The sequence below is a fragment of the Oryzias melastigma genome, linkage group LG17, assembly GCF_002922805.2.
Source record: "Oryzias melastigma strain HK-1 linkage group LG17, ASM292280v2, whole genome shotgun sequence".
NCBI lineage: Eukaryota > Metazoa > Chordata > Actinopteri > Beloniformes > Adrianichthyidae > Oryzias > Oryzias melastigma.
Window position 1 is genome coordinate 19,932,146 of NC_050528.1, and position 23,887 is coordinate 19,956,032.

Here is a 23,887-nt window from a genome sequence, read left to right on the forward strand (position 1 = left end):
TCCAGGACACGCTGCATGTCCACAGGGGAGCGTACATGCTACTCACTCTTCTGTTTGCACTCCTTTTTTTTTAAGGAGGACTGTTAATTAAAGTGCTTCTAAAAAGATAATGACTGTAATCTGACTTTCAAAACTCCTGTAGCCAAAGGAATAATGAACAAAAAAACAAGTCATGTATTTCACTTTGAGTCTTTTCCTAGCAGCTGCTTATTTACTGCACTGATAAGTCAAACTAGCAGTTTAAAAGATCCACTCTGATAAAAATGTTTTTTTTAACATGTTTTTAAGGGATTTTTCTAATGATGGAGGATATATATAAAGAAAATTAAACTCAGAATTGTATTTATGAAACTTTCGATTATTTAAATTGTTATGAATCAGGACCAGAAGGAGAAATGTCACCTAAATTAGCTTGCAGTTGTGACACAAAAGCTACAATTGACATGTTAAGTAGTAGGGCTGTCAAATTATCGCATTAATTGTGATTAATTAATTACAGACATTGCAAGTTATTATCATTGTTTTTTTTATCACATTAACCTCTTGCTTTTGTGAAGTCCGTTTATGTCTGATAATGCACACCTGGAAAAAAAATAAATCAGTTGTTAGAACTGTCATATTTTTAAGTTTAAGTAATTTTTCACAAAAAACGGACTTTTTAAACGCGGTGCGTCGCGTTGTCATGGTGACAGCTCGAGCGTGCGCACCGACCGACCACGCTCTGCTCTCGTGTGATCGGCACCAGAAAATAAATAAAGCATAATTTCGGAGGGAAGCTTCACCTATACCTCCATGCCTTTGTCAAGATGATGAAGCAAAAGTTTATTTCAAAGAAACAATGTCCAAAGTCTAAATAGACCAATTCCTCTGGCATCACGTCCTCATGGCTGATCTCATCTTTCCTATAATTTCTCTCTTCATCCTAGTCTTCAAAATGATCAAATTCACCAAAAAGGTTAAAGAAAACTATTAAATTACTCATGTCTTTTCTACTTTTTTTGCTGTAGTGATAACCTGTAGAATAAAGGATGTCAATGTATATATTATGATATTAATAAGATGTTCGTAATCAATATTTTTTGGATTGCTAAGAAAATTGTTTCTTATTGTTTTTTATGTTCTTAATTAAAGCCCTCTGAACCTTGTGTTACTACTGTTTGAGATTGAAAACATATTTGCGGTGTAAAAGTAAAGTTGGACGTTTGTTATAATTAAAACCTTATTTGAGTTATTTTAGTCTTTTACTGTGCCACAATGTCCCAAATTTAAATGAAAATACCTCAAAATTAGGCTTTTTACAGAAATTATTACAAATATTTGCGATTAAAACCGATTGATTAGATTAAATATTTACAGCCCCTGATTAATTCATCGCACAAAAAAATGAATCACATGACAGCACTAGTTACAAGCTCCAATTGTAGACAACTAGATCCAAGTACGTCTTTGTTTTCCTCGTCTGAGCTGGTATCTGGCTGAAAACTGCACGGCTGGATAGCTTCAATATTGCTCAATATTTTTGTTTTACCAGTAATGCTAGATTTGAGGGTGAGGGGCAGTAAGCTAACGGGAGAGGGTGCAAACAGATAGATGATGGGAGGCGGAGGCGGGCTTACTCCTCGCCAACAGTCCCGCCCACAACTAAGAGGTGAATTTCTAATGAACTTGTGTTGCTCTGCAGAAACTATGTCCTAGAAAATAACAGTTTTTTTAATGTTTGTCTAAAAACGACATCATCCTAATTAAACGCTTTTAAAATAGATCAAACGATGATAAAAGTGGGACTTTAAGTAAGCTGTTATTTTTTTAAACTATTGTTTTGGATTTGTTGTTAGAAAAATTATTAAAACTCCCTATAAAAAGATGAAGTCAAACAGCAAAAACTAACACTTTTGTATGTCTAAAAGAAAAATCTAAAAGATGAGTCATGAACATCTTCAGAACTGAAGTGACAGTAAAATAACATCCTGTGCAGATGTTACATAATGCCCTTTTATTGTTAACATGACAGCTAAATGGGTCCACAAAATTAATAAACTGCATTATGTTTGACGACTACAACTCAATTGTTTGAAGCCTCAGGGAAAGCAGATTTCTAAATGTACCCAGTAATTAAAAAAAAATTAACAAATACTAAAACATGGCGATAAAATTACTAAATCAAAAACTTGAAAACAAATAGAATAAATGAATACTTTTAAAGTTAGATTAAAAAAAGGTGTTAGAAGGTGGGAGAAAAGGAGGAAACCAACGCAGTGACCTTGTGGAAGAGTGTCCGGCCTGAAACTGGAAGGTTGAGAGTTCAAATCCACTGTCAATCCACTGGGACCCAGTGCCTCCCTGCTTGACCCTCAGCATTAAGGAGTTGGATTGGGGGTTAAACCACCAAATGGTTCCCAAGCGCAGCTGTGTCTGCAGCTCACCGCTCCCCCAGGGAATAGGTCAAATGCGGAGCACAAATTTCACTCACCCAGCAGCGTGACGGCTAATGGGACCTAAACTTCAAATCTTACTCATTGCTTTTGTGGGTCTTTTCAATGGGAGAGTTTAAAGAAAATGTTTAATAAATAAAAAAATAAAAAAAAGAAAGTTGGGCTTATGCAAACTGTTTTAGCAGTTATGAAAGTGAAAAACTGCCTATAAAACTGGCTTAGGTTATGGAAGATTTGAGATTGTTTCCAGGAAAAGCTCAAACAATAATCAGATATCATATCACTTCATTTAAACAACATGTGTATGGGTTATTAACCAGATGGGAGAACAACACAAGGATGATCAAAATGTATTGATTCTAAAGTAATAAATGCCAGATTTTCCACATATATATCGAATAAATAGGCTCATAATGTGCAAAACAATTGGTTTATTTGGCATTAAAACAGTCTGCTAGTCTGATTATAAATGGTGGGTGTGTAAGTTTGAACTCCAGATATAAAAAGAAGAAGATTATTTATTCTGTGCCGCACCTCATGATCAGGCAGAGATAGATGTGCTTCATCTGTATATAAAACATTTAATGGCAAAATTCAAGTCTTGTTTACACATTTGAAGCCAAAAAAGTCATTTTTTCTACTCTTTCTCCTGAGGATTCAAAGATATACTTCCTCTGAATCATAGAAAAAAGAAATACTTGTTGTTTTGGTATCGATGTACGTCTAAGGCTGAGTGTTAATAAAAAAGAGCGAAAAAAAAAACAAGCAACAGACAGAAGACGCCTGCCTCTTATCTCTTTGTGTTTCTCTTAAGTCTTCTGGATGAAAATGGCATGATGACGCAGGTGGCAGCAGCCGCGGATGACTCACTGAGCAGTTAGCACACATGCACTCACTACAAGAGCACGCACACAGAGCTGCCGTCTGTAGGCAGAATTTCAACCACTATTAACATCCAATCGTAAATATCCTAATTGATTTCAAGCAGACAAATCCAGTAGCTGTGAGGTTCTGCTTCATTATGTCGACTTACTGAGACCAATTGAGAATCTCAAACTCAAGGGGCTGAGGAGGATGCTGAGGGTGTTTTACCCCGAAACTACAACGCTAAAGCAACATTTTATGATTGGAATCAAATTATTAAAAAAAAAAAAATTGCAAGAGAAAAGTTGAAGAGAATTGCTAAGTTTCTAAAAACAAAGAGTTAAATTAATAGTGCGACTTTTACTGTGCGGTTTTTAAACCATTTGAATAGAATTTTTGTTTTAACTATGGGCTGGATTTTTTGGGGGCAACTGTAATAAAATATACCATGAATACCAAAGAATACCAAACCTGACATCTGAAGTGGTTGGAAAATGTATTAAAGACCCACTGATGAAAACCACGCTTTTAAAATGTTACTGTGACAGATGGAGGACATATATATAAAGTATTTCTGTATTCAAATCATCATGAATCAGGAGCAGACGAATCCATAAACGACTCTGAATCATTTTATGATTTTAAATAATTACTTAGGTAAAGTAACAAACAGTTTTTTACTGTGACATTTTTGAAGAGCACACAAACATGGCCGACCTTCCAGATCTCATCATCCGACCGTCCCGGACTTCGCTTAAAGCGACCGTTAAGAAGCATTTTGGCTTTCTTAGTGTCGAGGATCAATTGGATACAAGTCACACGGTGTGTAAGTTATGTCACACCAAAATTAAATATGTAGGGTACACAAAAAATTTGTGAAATTACAATGTGCAGCTAGCTAGACACTTTATTTTGTTTGACGTGAGTTAAAGAGAGTTATCTTATCTTCTCTAAGGTTGTTGAGTTCAGGGAAAAATGTTTCCTTTTGATGCTGTGAAAGATTTTTGATTACCAGATAAAATATTTTTCATGTCAAAATTTGAATGTTCTCAATATAACCTAAAAATGCACTTTGGTGGAGACAAGTGTGTCATTTTGGTCTAGTGTCTATAGAAAAAATAAATATTTCCCCCAAAAAAGAAGATTTGGGATGCATTGATAATCGTTTCATAATCGAACTATTTCATAAATGAATTGTTGCATCGTGAATCTTAATTGTAATTAATTTGTGAGGTTTTAAAGCAGCCCAGACGATGATCAGAGTGGGACTTTAAAGCATCAGTATTTAGACAAAAATTTCATGTTGAAATGAAAGCAAGTGTATTTTATGCTTTTGCTCACTTTTTACATTCTTAAATAGATGTATTTGTTATAAATCCATCACTAAAAATGTGTGTAAAACTCAGCTCCACCAAGATGAGGGGTGTCCTGGGTGGATGTAATATGAGTGAATGCGAGGAGGAGCAGGGAGGATGTAGCGACGTGCGAGGGACTCACTCTGGCCTTGGCGGCAGGGGTGGAGGAGTCTGATGTCTTGTTGTTCGGGGTGGAGGAGACCTGAGGAGACAATCAGCCCCTTGGTCAATACAAAAACCCCAACCTAGCAGACGCCACAGCACAGCGGGGTGGAGGAGTGGGTGGAGGTGGACGATCAAAAGCAGAATCAAGAATAAAGTCAATCGGTGTGATGGATGAAAAAAAAGAGCATAGAGAAAAAAGATAGTGTAAATAAATTACAAATGAGAATGATTTACAGAGGATTTATACTAAAATGTATGATTTTTATCATTAAAATGAAATATGTTTTTGGAAAATACAGTAAACTTCACTTATATGCTAAAAAAATGTAAAATAGTCAATTTAAATGACAAACAAACCCTTTTTTGAAGACTAAAGAGCTTGTGTGACTTATTAAGATTCAGGGCAGGAAGCGTCTTAGTGTAAGGTGACTTCACTGCAGCAAAAACATGGCTTGAACAGAAAGGGCGAGGCTGGAAGTACGAACACATGTGCCACAGCAAAGAAAACAGCTTCCTGAAGTGCAGTAATAAAAGCCACACGCTGCGTTTGATGCGTACAGCTGGAGACAGTCCAACATTTGCCTTGTTGAGGTCCTTTTGTCAAAACGTGGAGGTCACCGAGAGAAACAGCTCGTTCTCTGCGCTGATCTAATTTAACTGGCTATGTGATCGCATCCAAATGCTACAGGTCGAGAAAACAAGTAGTCATAGGAAAAAAAAAAAAGAATGAAGCCGGGTGTCAGTGGAAAAGCAACATACATGCTGTTCTCCTGGATAAATATAGAAAGGACATGGTGTCTGTGAGCATCGGTGCTGGATGTGACAAATATCTAGTTGTCTGCTACCCCTACATGGGCACACCGAGTCCTGCTGCGTTTTCTTCTATAGCTTGATCTGATAAAATGATCTTCACACTGGAGCATTTTTTTCCTTTTAAGCCATTTGGTTTTCCGCTTCTGTTTAGTCCTAAATAATACTTGCACAGTTCAAGTCAATCAAAACAGTCATTTCTCTATCAGTTAAAAGTTATTTCTTTCCTCTGTACGTGAAACTAGAATTCCTATTCTCCTAAGCAGGTTTTTATTGTCACTTTTTGGCTTATCCCTTCAGGGGTCGCCACAGGAAATCAGCTTTTTCACTCATTTGCACAGCTAGTTTGGCAGAGAATCTTGCATTGTATTTTATCTGGGCTGGACGGAATATTTAAGGGATATTATAGTTTTTACTGTCTAAAATATTTAATTAAATAAAAAAAGGAACTATACTGCCAAAATATAGAATACATTAATATGTAAATTTCTCCCCATGAGATAAATAAAGATCAATTCAACTTTAATTCATAACTTAACAAATTGATTTAATTACAGTTTGAATGAATGTAAATTAATCCTTCAAAATCCATTGAGAAATCAAATCTGTTCAAATACAGTTTTCTTTAAAATTGTGATCAAACAAAGCCTATACTTTAATAAAAAAATGAACAATTTAAGACAATCATAAAGTTAGGAAAATAAGTACGAGGTTTACTATATTATTTTGGTTAAAAAATATATATTGTTTGTCAAAATGCCTTTGAAGAGAATGTAAAAGAACTGTTTTAAAATAAAGTAAAAAAATAGCAAGAAAATGTTACTTTAATAAGGATTTTGTAGCTTAAACTGCGTATGTTTCAATGTTTTTAGCTTTAAAAAACAATAAGCTACAAATCAGAATCCATGTAACAAAATCTACGTTGAGTTTTATGATAAATAATTAAGACCTAATCAGAGTAGTATGTTCTGCTTGTCACATGTAAATTATTGTATCATCAGCAAATGTGAGGATTTTTATGGAAGCAGAATCAGTGAAGAAATCTCAATTTGAACCAAGTTTCAGGCCTCAAATCTATTTTGAGTCAATTATTTTTACGTAAACGGTGACGAATGGTGCCAAGCATTTTCAAAGTTGGTGTTTCCATAAAATTAAATAATTCAATTCTCGTTAAAAAGAGATTAAAAAGAAAACAAACCCAAGGCTTCATTCACTATGTAGCTGTCAAGACACTGGATACCACGTTAATATTTTACTTCAATACTGGTCAAAAATATTCAGTTCAAGAAAGATAATCAAGAAAAAATATAACAAGCTGCATCAGAAGTTTTTCTGGTTTCTGGAACAATATATTTACAAAAAAGAGATTAAAGTGGAGATGAAACACAGTGGTGGATGGTTCATGGTTTGGGTTTGTATTGGAGCATAATAATTAAAGGTGAATGCAGTTACATGTTCTTCATATACTCATTTTCTGTCATGTGTCACCTAAGCATATTTGAATTAAGTCATTTAACCAAAAGAATATAATCTAAAACACAATGAATTTTAAAAGATCAGATGATTTTTTACTGAAATACTGCAGTGTTGTAATAAAACTCGAATTGAATGAAAATCCATACATCCATAAAGGCATTTCTTGAAAGTTTTCTTGAAAAAAAAATGACAAAAAAAGTAAAAAATACTTTTTTAAAAGCTGACAAATGGAGTGTGTGTGTACATAACTACATTTGTCAAACCAGCCTTTAAAAAATACTGAATCAAGAATTCAGTTAAGATATTACATTTTTGTAAATTAGTCAGTGACCCATTTCAGCTTGTATTTCTTGAGGGCACATTCACCAGCATTAATTTTGGTGACACAATACCCAAATGCTACATAAACTCCAAACCAGTCGGTACTACACCATCAGCTGCACTTCAGCTGTCTTAAGAGGCACAAATGATCTGAATTATTCATGGACATGCACACGGTGCTAGCCTCTCCTACCTTTCCTCCACCAGGCTGGTACTTGATGTTGTCAATAGATCCTATCTTGGAGCGCACATTTTTCAAATCCGGTGTTGGCGCGTTGATGGGTCGGGGGGTTCGGGGAGGATGGGGCGCCGCTGGCTTCTTCTCCAGAGGGGTCTGCTTGGGCACGGGGGGTTTGGTGATGACTCGGCGACGATGAGTGGCATTAGCCTCGCCGTTAGTAGAGGCGGCTGGGGTAGCAGGAGCAGCGGTGGAGGCTGGACGAGGGCGGGCTACAAGAAACACAAAGTACGTCAGGGTCAAAGCTTCTGACTTAGCTAATAAACTGGACATGCGTGTCAGTCTTTACTTTTCAAAATTCAAATTTAGGGTTTAAATGTGCAGTTAGTCTACTTATTAAACATTGCTTATAAATGACTACTTTTTCATGCATCTTAGTCAAATATATAATGGATACTTTTTTTAATTAATAAACTTAATCTCTCAATATCATGGTTGTCTTCTGCGCATTCAAAATAAGATATACAGTTAATGCTTCCAAGTAGCGATGAGGCGAAAAACTTGATGGTAGTTTCTCCCACATGCGACATGAGCGTCTAGTTGATAAAAACATTTTTGGACAAACATTGAGCATCCAGTTTGGCCCACCTCAAAGGAGGCAGTGGACGCAAATTTGAAGCGTCTCATAAAAAGTCAGTAGTAGATGCGAGTTTGATGTGTGAATCACATTCGGCAGGGAACGCAGCATTACGCTGGGCTTGGCAGATTTATTCTGAAACATCAGACTTCTCTCCCAAAAGTGAGAATTATAATCCAAAGCGATTTATATTCTAGATCAATTTATACTCCAGAGCGACTCATTCTTCAGAGCGACTCATACTTCAGAGCGACTCATTCTTCAGAGCGACTCATACTCCAGAGCGACTCATTCTTCAGAGCGACTCATACTCCAGATCAACTTACTCCAGAGCGACTTATACTCCAGAGTGACTTACCGTGTTTTTCGGACTATAAGTCGCACCGGAGTATAAGTCGCAGGGGCCAAAAAATGCATAATGAAGAAGAAAAAACCATACATAAGTCGCACTGGAGTATAAGTCACATTTTTTTCAAGTAATTTATTTTACAAACTGGTTGAAAAAAACGATATTACATCATCCTGGAAGGTAAGTTATAACATTCATAAGTGAATAGAAAACAGGCTGAATATGTGTCAACACATATTCACATATTAGCATCATGAAAAAAACGAAAAGGTGTAGCATTTATATAACATAACAGTTTTATTTAACTATAGCCTCAAGAACTCATCAACTTTGTATCTTTACTGTAATTAATTGCACGCAATCTCACTCCATATCACTAAATCCCTTAAATTCTTCGTCCTCTGTGTCACGTCTGAATAACTAAAGTAAATAAAGTAATTGCATTGATCACCATAAGAGGGCACTCTAGACTTACGGTCCATATCTCATCATTAAAAATTCGTATATAAGTCGCACTGGAGTATAAGTCACAGGGACTTTCAATCTATGAAAAAAACCGCGACTTATAGTCCGGAAAATACGGTACTCTAGAGCAACTTACTCCAGAGCGACTTATACTCCACATCAACTTACTCCAGAGCGACTTATACTCCACATCAACTTACTCCAGAGCACCTTTTACTCCAGATCAACTTATACTCTTCATCAACTTACTTCAGAGCAACTTACTCCAGAACAACTTATACTCCAGACTGACTTACTCCAGAGCGACATATACTCCAGTATAATATTTGCTGTATATGAAATAAATAAGTATAATATAATAAAAATATAAATCACTATTTTGATTTTTTTTTTTTTTTTTACAAAAACTAAACAATGCACAGGTATAAATGTCAGGATCTAATGATTGGTCCACATCTTCTTAATTCAAAATATTACTCTTCTCACCTGTAGTCTTGGGTTTCTTGGCCTCGCCTGTCCTACTCTCAGTCTTATCATTCTTGTTTGCTGTGAAGAGGAAAACAAACACTTTAAAATTACTCTGACACAACAAATAAAAAAAAAACAACAACACAACAGTCTGTCTGAAGCAGGAATTAGTAACACAACAATTGTTATGTTGTTTTCTAGACTTAACTGTATTAGCAGCTCTCCTACCTCATATTATCAAACTATAGTCCAATCTTAAAGTACCAGTTTTTATTTAGTTTCAATTAAAAAAATAAATTGTTGGTTGCCCAGTGGTTAGAGCTCTTGCCTCACAGCAAGAAGGTCCTGGTTCAAGTCCCGGGTGGGGGACCTGAAACAGAAAACATCCACTGAGGACCTTTCTGTGTGGAGTTTGCATGTTCTCCCCGTGGATGCGTGGGTTTTCTCCGGGGACTCCGGCTTCCTCCCACCGTCCAAAAACATGCTTCATAGGTTAATTGGTGACTCTAAATTGCCCCTAGGTGTGAATGTGAGAGTGAATGGGTGTGTGATTGAGACCCTGTGACAGACTGATGACCTGTCCAGGGTGTACCCTGCCTCCGCCCATGAGTAGCTGGGTTAGGCTCCAGCAGCCCTCTGACCTTAAAAGGGACTAGCGATTAAGAAGATGAATGCATGAAGGAAATTGTTTGGCTTTTTATTCCAATTGTCTATAGTCTTCACTTGATTTGTGTTACATTTTAACAATTTATCAGTAAACAGTTAAAATATATTTGAGGTTTTTTTCTTTTATTACCAGTACATTTGATTTGTATTCATTCACTGTTTTCTAAATCAGTAAATAGAACTTTTAAAAGCCCAAATAAAACATACAGTAAATAGTACCAATGCTTTTCAAACAGTTATATTCATTTGCTAGCCTAATTATATCCCACAAAAGTGAGCCTGATGATATACATATATTTCACTTTATCTACTAATATTGCAATTTGCTGCAGATCCTTCCTGTTCTCCACTGTGAACACAATACAGCAGTAGATAAGAGTGCTATTTGTGGTGGCCTGATGGAAATTAATTAATGGTGCTCTAGATTCCTGAGGAAGCAGAATGCTCTCCAGGTTATCTATCTGAGATGTTTTGGATCCACCCTTTTCTTCCCCCTTCTTAGAAATACAAAGAGAAAAAAACTGCATTATTTTCCTAAACTTTTTGTTGCATTGAAGTCAAATTGTTGATATAACCCATTTTCTTTAAAGCTGAGTTGTGAAACAAAAACTCAAGATGCTACAATAATAAAAAAAACACGTTTCTGAAGCAGTTTGAGCTTGGCTGTGTTGAGTGGAGATGATCAAGGTGCATCTTGTCATTTGCGTTGTTCTGTTTAGGTTCCATCAAGAATGCATTGAGTGCTGTCATCGCTGCATCATCGGCTCATCTGTCATCATGTAAAGTCGAGTTGATCATAACAGCTTTTATGTGGGAGAGAAGCAGCTCCAAACATTGGATTCATCCCATAATGTTACGAAAAAGGTGAAATGAACTCTTTCATGTGTAAGGTTTTCTTTATGTAAGCAACAGTCTGACAATAACGAGGAAAAACAATCTGACTGCATTGAAAATAATGAATCTATATTAGAAAGATAATTTGTATTCTGAAAGGATGCTGAGCTAAAGCTGAAAAGAAAAAAAAAGTCTGATTGATAAAATGTCGCAGGTTGACTCACAGCTTCCCTTCAGGTGAGAAGGTGTTTATGATGTTCAGATAATGAAATGACTGTGGCATCTTCAAAAATTCTCTCTTGAATCCAAAAAAGTGCCAAACTTAGTTACAGAAGTGAAAACGTGACTCACCTTTCTCTGTACTGTCAGTTTTTTGTGTGTGTGTTGATCAGATGTATGCACTTTTGTTTTAGATTCAACAGTTTTTGAGATAAATGTAACATTATTTATACAAATGTTTAGTAGAGGTGAAAAAAACCCCTCTATACTACTTCACCCATTATAAAACAACCATCGAAAACCATCATTCTAAAATATAAATATAAAATTTGAAAATACATTATAAAATATATATACCTTTAAACAATTACAATTATCCAATTACTCCTTAAAAAAAATAATATATATATATATATATATATATATATAAAACGAAGTAACAGAACAAAAATTTTACTTTCTATTATTTTTTTATTTTGATCTTCTTAAGAATAACATTCAGGCTAGATAGAATATGGTTCTGGGTAAAACACAGCAGCTAACGTCTTATTTGTGTTGGACCAAGCTAAAAACCAGACTTTGGCAGAGTGTCTAAACAAACAGAACTATTGTAAACACAATGTTTAAGAGTACACACGAACCTGCATTTTTGCTTGTTGCAGTTGAGCCATTCTTATTGGCCGCAGTTCGAGTTGTGGGCGTGGTCTTTGGCACAGATGGACGCTTTTCTGGTGCACCATTTTCTGGAGTCTTCAGACAAAACAGGATACATACATTTATTAAAGCACCCTTATAATTTTCTCTGAATATCAGTTTAGCACTTGCACTGCTTTGTGCATTGGGGCTGTTATCACATTGTCCACCACAAAAAAAAATGTTAATCGTGCAATCATGGCACAAGCAAAGAAGGCCAAAGAACCAAAGAGAGCAAAGACGCTCAAGAATGATTCATGAAAAGCGGGGAGTAAAGGAGTTTTGATAGTTTAATATGTTGAGATGATAAATTAGATTTGGGACCGAGGAATTTTCAATGCCGGCTGAGGTCAGACAGGAGCATGTAGACTCTTAATGTTTTATTAGGCTAGAGGTTTGTGAGAGAAAAAATAAACACATTCCGTGATTCATTCAATATGAAATTCAAGTCTTTCCAGCATCTCAGAGAGATATCTGTGACTCAACCTGAAGGATCCTCAAGTGAGCGAAAATATTTTGGATGATTTGGGGTTTTAAAGTTTTACTTTAATTTAATGTGATGGTAAGTGAGGAAAAACACCTCAATGGAACTGATCAAAGTCACGTAAGTGTTAAGTAGCTACATCAACTATATAAGAACTGGACTGAGTCACAGTCAACTTACAATTTCTGGTTCCCACATGGCAACATCTGTATTGTGAAAAAATGGCGATTGAATGGAGTTCATTTTGTTGGAAATATTTTTTTATGGGTGACACTCACTTGGTCCAGTTCTCAGATACAGTCAATGCATAGTTATTCTTCTTTAATTCTGCATGAAACCAAAAAGTTTTCCTCTACGGCTGTGTTGTTGGATTTAATCTTGTGACAAAGAACTTCACGGTCACGTAAAGGACAAATTTATCGCAGTGGAAATAATGGAAATAGTCCAGTAAATAACAAAGGTCCTCATAGTAGTCAGTATTAAAATGCTGTCAGAGGAAAAGAGTATAAACTGTCCAAGGACCGCAGATCAGTCTGTACAGGCTCCGCCCATTCAGGGTGGAGACCCATGCATTCTTCACTCACCTTGGCAGCCTTGTTGGAACCTGGCGGCTGCTTTGCTGCCGTGGGTGTGGTTGGTTTGGCGCCAGGGCTTTTTTTATTGGTTGTTGTGGGGGAGGGGCGTTTGGCAGAACCCGCATCAGGCTGGTGGAAATGATGTTTTCAAAGAAGCCAAAAATTAAGCCGCAAAAAAACGGTAGAAGAGTAAATTAAAAGAAGAGGGAAAGACAGAAGATAGATGAAAGAAAAGAGGAGAAAAGCAATGAAATCAGAGGTGTGGCAGCATGGCGTGGCAGCGAGAAAACCACACGGCAATTACAAGCAGCGAATTCACGTTTTAATCAAATAGACAAGAGGAGGAAATTGTGAGAGAATCAACTAAAATAAGCAGAAGTCCTCAAGCATCATATGAGAAAAAAAAAGCAAAAATTTCCTCAACTTGCATCTCAGGAAACAATATTCATCTACAGAGATGCAAACTTCTGCTTCGAAGACAGCGGTGCAAGCTTTGGGAGGAAGTGAAGTGAGGGCACTGTCTGGAAGTTCTAAACTTCTCATCCAGTCAATGAAATGTGTTTGAGCGAGCTGCACTCACCTTGTTCTTGATGTCGAGGCTCTGCGGAGTCTTGCCGCCGTTTCCTGTGGGAGACTTAGCCGGGACCTTCCCTGCTTTCTCATCCTTCTTTTCTGCAGGTTTTTTCTCGTCCTCCTTCTTTTCGTCCTTGTTGGTCTTCTCTGGCTTGTCCACCTTCTCCGCCTTTTCGCTGACCTTGTCATTCTTCTCCAGCTTGTCCTCGCTTTTCAGGATCTGGTCCGACTTCTGGTTCTTGTCGTTGCTGGTGTCTTTCTTCTGCTGCTCCTCTTTCTTGTCAAAGTTGTCAATCTTGGCTGTTTTGTTGGAGACGTCCATCTTCTCCTGCTTGTCCTTGTTGTCAGATTTCACTGCGGGGTCAAAGATTATCGTTTGTCAGGGGACAAGTCAACAGTGGACCATGAAAGTCTTCAAATATAGCAGAAAATAGATGTCTAGTTCTTGTAGGTTAAACATCTCAACATACAGACATCAACATTAAACTTTAGGCTTATGGGTTTTTTTAGGGGGAAGAGTGGGGGAATCAAAACTTACTTAAAAAAACCCACTCCTTTAGTTTCTCCAGAAAAGCTAAAAAATATCTTGGTTTTAAAGTGTACAGAATTTTCTTTCAATTTCTTTTTTTATGTAAAATGATTAGAGAAAAACACAGTAAGGAGTCCCTTTTATTTAATAAGGACAATTTCTACAGAGACAATGAAATTTAAGCATCACACTATTAGGCTTCTTTAAATAATTTTCATCCAACTTTGAAAGAAATACTGAATAAAGGAACAGGATAAAAAAACATTGGAGTGGATTTAATCTTTTCATCATAGTTATGTTGTTCACTTTAATTGCATATTCTTTCTACTTTGTTTTAACTGTATGTTTTTCTTGTGTTCAAGGTCTCCCTTGAAAAAGAGATCTCGTCTCAATGGGACTTCCTGGTAAAATAAAAGGTTAAATAAATAAAAAATAAAAACCCAGACGAAAATAGTTTCTAAAATGTTCTTGTGACATTTTCCTAATGATGGATGATATATATGAAGAAAATTAATCTTAAAATATTTCTGAGTAATTCTTTAATCAAATTGTTGTGAATCAGGAGCAGTTTCATTTTCTTTATATTTGTCCTCCATCATTAGAAAAATGAAATGAATTAGACCCATGCAAGTCTTCTTTTTCCTCATCTGAGCTGACATCTGGTTTAAAACTGTATGTCGGGTAAGCCAAGAGAGCACATAATCAAAGAGCTCTCAGCAACGAGGAGGGAGTGGGGTTGCCCCATGCTAACAGTCCCGCCAAAACTTACAAGCAAATTTCTAATGAACTAAAGCCTCTCTGCAGAAACTATGTCTGAGAAATCGACAGGTTCTTTTTATTTTGGCTAAAAATGGCAAAATCATAATTAAAATGACCACTGGGAATGCTTTTAAAATAATAAAAAAAACATGTTGCTCCTATTCTTTACTGCACCTGACTCAAATATATAAATTAGCACAGAATTCCCTCAGTCAGTTGGTGAGTGGTGATAGTACAAAAAGCTTAACATGCAAATAACCAATTTAAATGTTTTGTGGTCCTAAGTCACCGCAATCTCAACATAAAAATAATAATACATCAATATCTTCAACTACATTCTAATGTTGATTTAAAAAATTAAAAGCAGTTGTCTTAAAAAAAAAAGCTGAGAAGAAAACATTTGTAAAGTGGGTTGTTTCATTTATTAGCAGAACTTTTACAATTCTCTAATCACTATTTGTCATGCAATAGCTGGGCCTGCGCCCCACTTCAAAGGACAGTGTGTACACAGCTTTTGCCAGTAAAATTTCACTCACAAACAGGAAGTCAGACCTTTTTTCCATTTACATCTCTGATTCTGTTATTTATAGGCTTGAACATCCAAGTGGAAGACTCTATGTAGGTCGTGGCAGCAGATGATTCAGGGTCTGGTTGGTAAACAGGGCGACCCATTTCATTTCATTGCACTGCCTTACATAAGTGCTCACAATGGTGACGTTGTCCTGAAAATCCATGTTAGTGGGGTCCAGATCTGTCCTGACAGACAGGATCCACACACTCTTTCATAAGCAAGAGTTTAAGAATGATTGTTTTTTTGTGTGTTGATGCGTAACCATTGTACTATCCTGGGCATGTTTACATTGAAAGTGGGGTCATCTGGACCCCACTTTTAATTGATAGTTTGATGAGAAATTTGACTAGAACTACTAAATATTTTCCAAGAAAAAACTATTTTAATGAAGTCTTTTTCCGACTGTGAGTTCAGCATGTGTCAAGGGTTATTGTGAGACCTTGAACAGACCTTCATCCTTCTCAGAGATCACTTGGTTGACAGTGTTTGTGTTGTTGTCAACTGACTCATGGGATGAAAGGATGAGCACAGAGAATTTAGTTACTGAAGACATGGAGGGGCCATGGTGAATGCTCCTAAGGCCGGATGAGGTTGATGGAGAGGGACGGATGGCTGGGGGTGACAAAGAGTTTGAGATGTGGCTCAAAGTGTCACAAAGACACCGCTTACATAAACTCGGAGCCGTTGTGTTCCCTCTTTTCTGTTTGCAACAGGCTACGTGATGTCCTTTTTGTTTTTTGCCAGGGGCTGCCAATTTACTCCGATTTTGTTTCCTCCAGCAATCAACATCGAGCAGGGGGGGGGGGGGTTCATTAGAAAACAGCCATTTGTTTTTCCTATTTGGACCCATCTCTGCCAACTAGCTCAGTCTGGAGAACAAATCAAACGGAGGCCGAGTCGGATCCGAGCAGGCATCATTTTCACATGAGCAGCTTCTTGGTAGAAAGGAGAACAGAGGAAGTGGCAGCATATTCAGCGGGCAGAGTCCTGTCATTAGGACTTTGGCTCTCCTCCTACATCTGTGTTGTTATTGGCGTAACAATCAGGAAGTAAGGAGCCCCCCACCCCCTTCCCCCTCCACGCTGGCTAATTTTTCCTCATCAATCCTTATTGTTTTTCACATCACATAGGAATTGTCATAAAGAAAAGATTAGGAAGGTATATTGTGAATCTACATTTCCTTACTAAATAACTATAATGTAGTGTCACCAAATATATACTTTCATTTAAAGTAATTTCACAGCCTTTTGAGGCCATGGGATGATTGGAAAATAAATACAATTTTTCCAGATGAATTTTTTTTTTTTTTTTATCTTTCCATCAAAAAAACTTTCCATTCTAATGCAATCCTATAGCCAACAATATATTTAGGTTTATATTCAGAATTATGAGTCAACGTCCCACTCCGATCATGTTTTATACTATTTTAAAAGTGTTCCCAGTGGTCTTTTAGATATGATTATACAGGTTTTAGCAAAAAAAAAAGTTTTTTTTCTAGTACATAGGTGGAATCCGAATTCCTCTTCTACCCCTCCAATTAAGGTAAAGTGGTGTCCAAAATAGTTTTAGGGGTAGAGCGAAAGGACTTCGAGTTCTGTATCCTTCTGTGGGTAGGGCGAGCCGTGTCGCGCTGTGCCGTGGAGGAAAAGCGATTTTCTTCACGTGAGAGTGCTCAAGTTCATATTTAAAAGTAAATAAAGACCTGTTGTTTTTGCATGGCTTCATTCATCTTCTTCCGCTCATCCAGGAAAGGGTTGTGAGGGTAGCAGTCTAAGCAAACTTGACCAGACTTGCCTCTCCCCGGCCACTTCCTCCAGCTCTTAACCACAATGGACAGCAACCGCACAATGGCGGATCTTGCTCCAATCCACCTGCTGATCTCTCGCTATGATCTTCCCTCACTCATGAAAAAAAACCCCATGATATTTGAACTCCACCTGGGACAGAAGCACGAGCAGGTGCATGACTTTCTAAAGTTATACTGCAAAATCGATGTTATGGATTTTCCGAGCGCTGGCAGCTACGAGCTAACGTAGATGACTGGTGACTATTGATGACGAAGACACTATTTTTCCTTATCTCTCCGTTCGGAGGTCTAAATGTAGGGGTAAGGAGAAACCGTAGGGGAAGAATTCGTAACCGGCCTTAGTTTCTGCAGAGCGGCAGTAGTTGAGTTGTGGGCGGGATCATTGGCATGGAACAACCCCGCCCCCCTTTCCCTCCCTGTTGCAGAGAGCCTGTGGCCTTCCCAGTGTACTTTCTACGTCACAAATAAGCTCTTTTACAGACGGTATTTTTTTTCATCTGCTCCTCATTCACAACGATTTGAATAAATAAATACTTAAAAATTCTATTTTAAGCATAATCTTCTTTACATCCTCAATTATTGGGGGAAAAAAAGCCACAATATTTCTGGATTTTGTCACTTAGAGTTGCAAAGTTAGCCAACTTTATGCACTTTTGTAATATGGGGAATTTGTTTTAAAATTATATTTCTGTTAATGAACATTGTCTTTTTGCTTAATTAATGGTAGCATTTAATCTTGCATGACTGCAGCCTGCAATATCAGCATCATGACTCATCCAGTATGAAGCTGCAGGCTGAGAACACAGAGAATCCGTCTAATACCGTGCTGCAACGCACAGCTGCTGGCAACCAGCTGCAGAGTCTGTCCATGACGGGAAGAGAGTCAGACAAGAACAGTTGACCTCCACAAAACTGAGAAAATGATTTATATAGCCACCAACTGAGGGTGGTGGAAAGATTTATAGACTTTTTGGAGCTGCCCTAGATGCACAAAGACCTGGATTTTCCTCCTTTTCAGTCTCATTTAAAAGTACCGACATGTTTTCTGAGCCCTAAAGATCTGACACGACAGCTCTCAAACGTGAACTTTGGTGGTAAGCTCCTTTAGGGAAGGGATTTTTTTAAGGATTAAAGCCTTCAGGATTTTATGAGGTCAATCTCCATTCTGCTATGATACCAAACATAGAGTGAGGCACAACATAAAGGCTTCAGGCAGCTTTTCCTCTTGGCGGCAGGGTCTGCCGCACAGAAGTGAAAGGAACTTTATGTACGCAGACATAACTGGATCCTGTGATCTAGAGTGATTGTGTCTTTATCTTCATGTGTGTAAGAGATCAGCTTCCATTGCAAATAAAAAAGTGCAAAAAAATCCACCAGGGGGGGAAATATTCGTCTTTTATCATCAAAGATTATTGCTCCAAGGGCATGAAAAGACTGTGCAAACAAACAAATAAATACATATTTGAATGTAATTATTTATAAAATATTTTAAAAGTTGCAAAAGAAGATTTGCTGTCATATTTTCTCTTAAAAAGATGACAGTGCATCTCGACCACACCTGTTGACCTCCATGTTGCTGGGATGTGCCTGCTGCAGGTCACCTTCGCTCTCATCTAACAACACAATCACCCGCTAACAGCAGACGAGCCCCCCCACAACAAGCTTAAGGGAGCCTGATTAATCAACCGCTTGTGTATTCTGTTGAGATCCTTTTTCCCCTCTCCTCAATGTCATTTACTGCTTTGCACTAATGTGTGTTCTCGTGTGTGCAAGTAGCGCAACCTGTTTCGGTGTTGAATAAAAGAGAAACATCTCAGGATGCAGACAGGCTGTCGACTGTGTGTGTTTGTGTGGGCGTGCGCTTTTAGAATCTGTACGATTCACGTCATGCACACACAAACACGTTGCTAGAAATAGCTGCTCTAAATTTGAATGAGTACAGTCAGAGTCAATGTCTGAATAATTGTGCAGTTTTTTTGTTGACTCCAGGCTGAACTACAGACAGATGGATGGATGGATGGATGGATGGGTGGATGGACATGCACCCAAGGTTTTAACGTTCCTTCTTTGTGTTGAGGTGAACAATTCTCCAAAACAATCATTTATTTCTTGTTCTTTCCATTTAAGCAAAAATAAAAACAGCATCAAATGAAGTATGTTGGCTACCAAAAGGAAATGCCAACTGATTAAAGCTGATTTCCCAAGACATTTTTAAAGATAAATAATCCTAAAATGAAATATTTGGAGATTCACCAAAAAATAGTTGTATTAAAAAAAAGATTCAAATGCAAAACCGTCTAAGTAACATCTGCCTTGGCAATATATTGATAACTTGAGGGACCAAACCATTTCCCCCCTGTTTCGTATGGTAATATCTTAAAAAAGATATGAGCTCAAAATCTAATAAAGTTTGGATTTACTTTATTAGTTTAGCTATAGCTGTTGCTTTTATGTGGCTTACACAGACTTCTTTAACTAAATTCAAAGAAAAAATGATGAGGGCTGAAAGTTAAAGAGTGTTTATGCTCTTACTTTGAAAATGTAAACTCTGAAACTGCTTGATTGTAACAAAACAGCGTGAAGAAGCATAATACAGGTCCAGATGATTTGCTAGATTTGAGCACGTAGGACAGCCGCCTTACCCGTTGGCTTTATTGTGTTATCCTGGATGCAATTAGCTGATCCAACTGGTGCTGGAACAGGAAGCAAAACATTGGTGTCGCAGCTCCCATGATGCCTCTTAGGGGGTGGCGATGACGGCAATACCTGTGGCGTCATTAATGGGGACGACAGCATTGTTGACATTGCAGCCGCAGCTTCTGTGCCGTCTGTGACCGTGAGTGAACGTCGAACGGCGATGTGTGGGTACGGCGCCCTGGGTGGGCAGGCTGATCCCATCGGAGCAAAAGCGGGCGCGTTGGGCGCCAGGTCTTGTGAGACTCCCATGCTGATGGGGTACGTTTCGGTCAGTACCATGGGTACAGACAGATGTGAGCAGTCAGACATGGCTCGTCTTACTGCAGTCCTCTGAGGCAGTTCACCACTGCCGACTGTTTTAATGTCTCTGTTCAGCATAACAGTGGATCCCACTCTCCAATCCGGAGAGGGATTAAAGTCCTGTGACGAGTTGGAACTTGGAAATCCAGTCTCTTTTGTGGCATTGCTCGGTACAGTGCACAATCCTGCTCCTCCCTTTTCTTTATGGCTTAAGTTTCTGCTCCCCTCAACTCCATCAACAAAAGAAGTCACCGGAGCTCTGCCAGCAGAGGAAAAACATGGGCCTGCCAATGACCCTGTACTGCTGGTAGGCTCAGATGCTGCGGCAGGAGTTGCCTCCACACCTTGCTTCCCAAAAGATGGCTTCAAAATTTGGTTTGTCAAAGTTTCTGTGAGGTTTCCTGCCAAGTTTCTCGATGTTATCTTCTCCTCGTGTTCTTTGTTTCTTGTAGCTGAAGTGGCATTTCTAGAAGCTTCCCCGTGCCCCAACACTGGTTTGAGAAAGCCTTGGCCTTGTAAAGCGCTTTCCGGAGTGTCAGATCCGTTGTCTGCTTTTTTCTGCTCCAGATTACTTTGCCCAAAGCTGGGGCAGCCCGCCGGCTTAAGGTCAAGCGATGAATTTGTAAATAGCTTCCCGGGTGAGTAAAAAGGTGAAGGTAAGGCAGAAGACGGGGAAGAGTGGGATGAAATGGGGCTGCTGGGGCTCTGTCCTGCACTGCCTAATGCCCCTGCCACTCTGTGCCCATCCTCTTTTGGCTTCAGTCCTCGAGACCTCTCATCCTCCATCTTTAGCGCTGACATTCCGAAGGTCTGGCCTGCTGGCTCTCCAGCCATCATCCCAGATGTCCCCTCTGTCCTAGCTCGTCCTAATTTTGCTTCATCTTCCATCAAAGTTATTCTTGACCCTGGCAGAGAAGCAGCAGCAGCCGCCCCCACCGTTACCATCTGGCCTTGGCAGTGCCAGTCACTGTTCTGGGCAGATGCTGGACTGGAGGTTAACTTTGAAGACGAGGTGGACAGGACCGGGGGGATGCTGGCCCCGGAGAGAGCGCTGGGAGGTTTGTGCTGCTGCTGCTGGTGCCCACTAGAAGGTTGTCCGTACCCACCGCTCCCACTGATGATGCCAGGCTGCTGCCACGCTGAGCCTGAAAGAAAGGACATTCTCGCAGAGTTGTTGACTGATCTTGCTTGGTCTCTTGAGATGCTCTTCTGTTAACTACTGTTCTGCCGTTTTCCCTCAGCTCTGGGTCCAGTCCTTTCACGTCTGTCCAGATGCAGAAATGACCTTAATATCCAAAGTATTTTGAGCTTGAAAAGTAGAAAAAGGAGTGGTTCCTTTCCTTTTTTTTCTTTTTTAAAGTGATGGCTTGAAGACTGTGAAAGTACAGTGGTGGAAATTGCATGTGTGCTTACATGCGAGGAGAAAGAAGTGCATGTGAGTGAGAGTGTGCGCGAGTGTCTGGTGGTGTAAGCCTTTCTCTGAGCGCTGCACGGATCAGCTGTGGGGCTAAATTGCACCTTTCTCCGTCTCTCTCCCTCTCTCTTTGACATCACAGTCACATGACGGCACCAAATATTCCCTCATTCGCTGGAGCACCATTTCAGTATCCAGACCCCGGTGACAAACACACACACGCAGGCAACCGCACAGACATCAGTGGCAAAAATACATGCACATCCACACACTGACAGATTAGAGGCTGTCACAGCTGCCAAATATCAGCCACTGTTCACATGTTGATACATGGTGGGAGACATTGCATGGGAATAGTGAGACACAACTAGAGACTCCCCTTCTGACATCCACCATCATTTATGTGAAAACCTGTTTGGGGCAGACATGCAGGGTTGGATCTTTTCTTCTTTAAACTAGAAATAGCATTAAACTGAATGTCAAGATAAGATGGAACCATTTCACCTTTTCTGAATCAACTCAAAGTTTTGGCGGCAATTTAGGACATTGCTCTAATTTAGCTATCTACACACACTCTCATTATACTGGAACATTATGTACACATGAGTTTACTAGTTAGTAAATTAGTAAAGTCTAGGGTTTTGGGTGTGGCTAAGGAAAGATTAAAAGCAAAACCTTTAAGGTTTAGAGTGATGCTTTGACCTGTGGTGAGAATCTTGTTCATAATATGTAATTATAAACCTTTGACTGTATATGGGAACTGGATGGAATGTGATGTCACCCATAGAAAATAGCTCAGACAAAATAAAGTAAATTCAGTTGCCATTTTTCGTGGCGCCAGAGGAAATCAGTAAGTAGCACTGATTGGTCTAAGTCAGTCTCAGTCATCGTTTCTATGGCAATCGCCAATCAGGAGTGAGCTTATAAAAAGTCTACACCCCTACCACTTGACAGCGGGCTCAGGAGAAACATTTCAAACGTTCCAACTGAGACCACATGCTTTTATCGAGGAATCTGATTGGCCAGTTTATAAGAAGAATAACTTGGACTACAGGAAAAAAAAATCATGAAAAATATTATGCTAAAAATTAATAATTAATTTATCCTTGTGATATGAATAAAGTTCAATTAAAAAATAGAATCAGAGCAAGAAGGGTTTTTCTGACATATATAATGACCAAGTAATAGCTCTTCATTTCTCAAAAGAAGTCTATGGGATTTTGGCTACTTGGAACCAGAGGTTACTTCCTGTTTGGAATGCGAAGGGATCACTAAGTCAAGTTTCTTTATACAGTGAGTCAGTTTAAGATTTTTGGTCAATGTGTTACATACAATGTCCATCCATCCATCTTCTTGACCGCTGCTTCCCTTTCGGGGTCGCGGGGGTGCCGGAGCCTATCCCGGCTACTGAAGGGCGAAGGCGGGGTACACCCTGGACAGGCCGCCAGTCTGTCGCAGGGCCGCAATCACTCACACATCCACTCTCACATCCACACCTAGGGGCAATTCAGAGTCGCCAATTAACCTATGAGGCATGTTTTTGGATGGTGGGAGGAAGCCGGAGTCCCCGGTGAAAACCCACGCATGCACGGGGAGAACATGCAAACTCCACACAGAAAGGTCCCAGCCGGGATTCGAACCGGGGCCTTCTCGCTGTGAGGCGAGAGCGCTAACCACTTGCGCCACCGTGCAGCCCTACATACAATGTGTCTTTTCTTTTATATAAAAATAAGTTCAAGTGGCAGTTCATCATTGGGAGCATATTTACTACTCTACACAACCACATCAGCCCTATAAAACGGTGAAGATTCACTAGCACCAACTGGACTAAAATGCCAGAACACATGCGTACCTTATGTTAAAATACTGACCCTTGCTAGTTTCTGTAACCCCCCATCCCCCCCATTATGATAGGAACTCCAGCTCATCAATAACTCATCCATATACATGTTTTAAAATGTTAACCATAAAGACATTAGTTGTGTGTTTAAACACATCTTTAGAGGTCAAGCTGAAATGGAAGTTTTTACTAATATAAATATGGAATTTGACACAATACATCATCTTATTCAAACGTCCTAACTGCACGAAAATTCTAACAGAGATATGTCAAAGTTTATTAATGGCTTTCTTGAAGGACAAACTGCAAACACTTTAAAGAAGAACAGTCCAAGAAAGATACATTTTGATGTGGAGTTCCACAGGGCTCAGTATTATTACCTATCACACATCTTTGATTTTATGTA

The 23,887-nt window shown here is 38.8% G+C and overlaps 1 protein-coding gene across 6 annotated transcripts in view; it reads right to left on the reverse strand.

The window, feature by feature from the left end:
• map4l (microtubule associated protein 4 like) overlaps positions 1 to 23,887 on the reverse strand; it is an 80,852-nt gene that overhangs the window by 12,008 nt on the left and 44,957 nt on the right. For 4 of the 6 annotated variants that reach the window (XM_024273341.2, XM_024273345.2, XM_024273342.2 and 1 more), the window contains 6 exons: positions 13,572 to 13,918; positions 13,001 to 13,120; positions 11,881 to 11,989; positions 9,539 to 9,598; positions 7,617 to 7,873; positions 4,794 to 4,853 (listed from right to left, as the gene is read on the reverse strand). In XM_024273341.2, coding sequence (XP_024129109.1) covers positions 4,794 to 4,853; positions 7,617 to 7,873; positions 9,539 to 9,598; positions 11,881 to 11,989; positions 13,001 to 13,120; positions 13,572 to 13,918 — 953 coding nt within the window. Of the gene's footprint in view, positions 1 to 4,793; positions 4,854 to 7,616; positions 7,874 to 9,538; positions 9,599 to 11,880; positions 11,990 to 13,000; positions 13,121 to 13,571; positions 13,919 to 19,872; positions 21,877 to 23,887 lie in introns of those variants that run through there. The other 2 variants (XM_024273344.2, XM_024273343.2) reach the window with 2 other exon arrangements.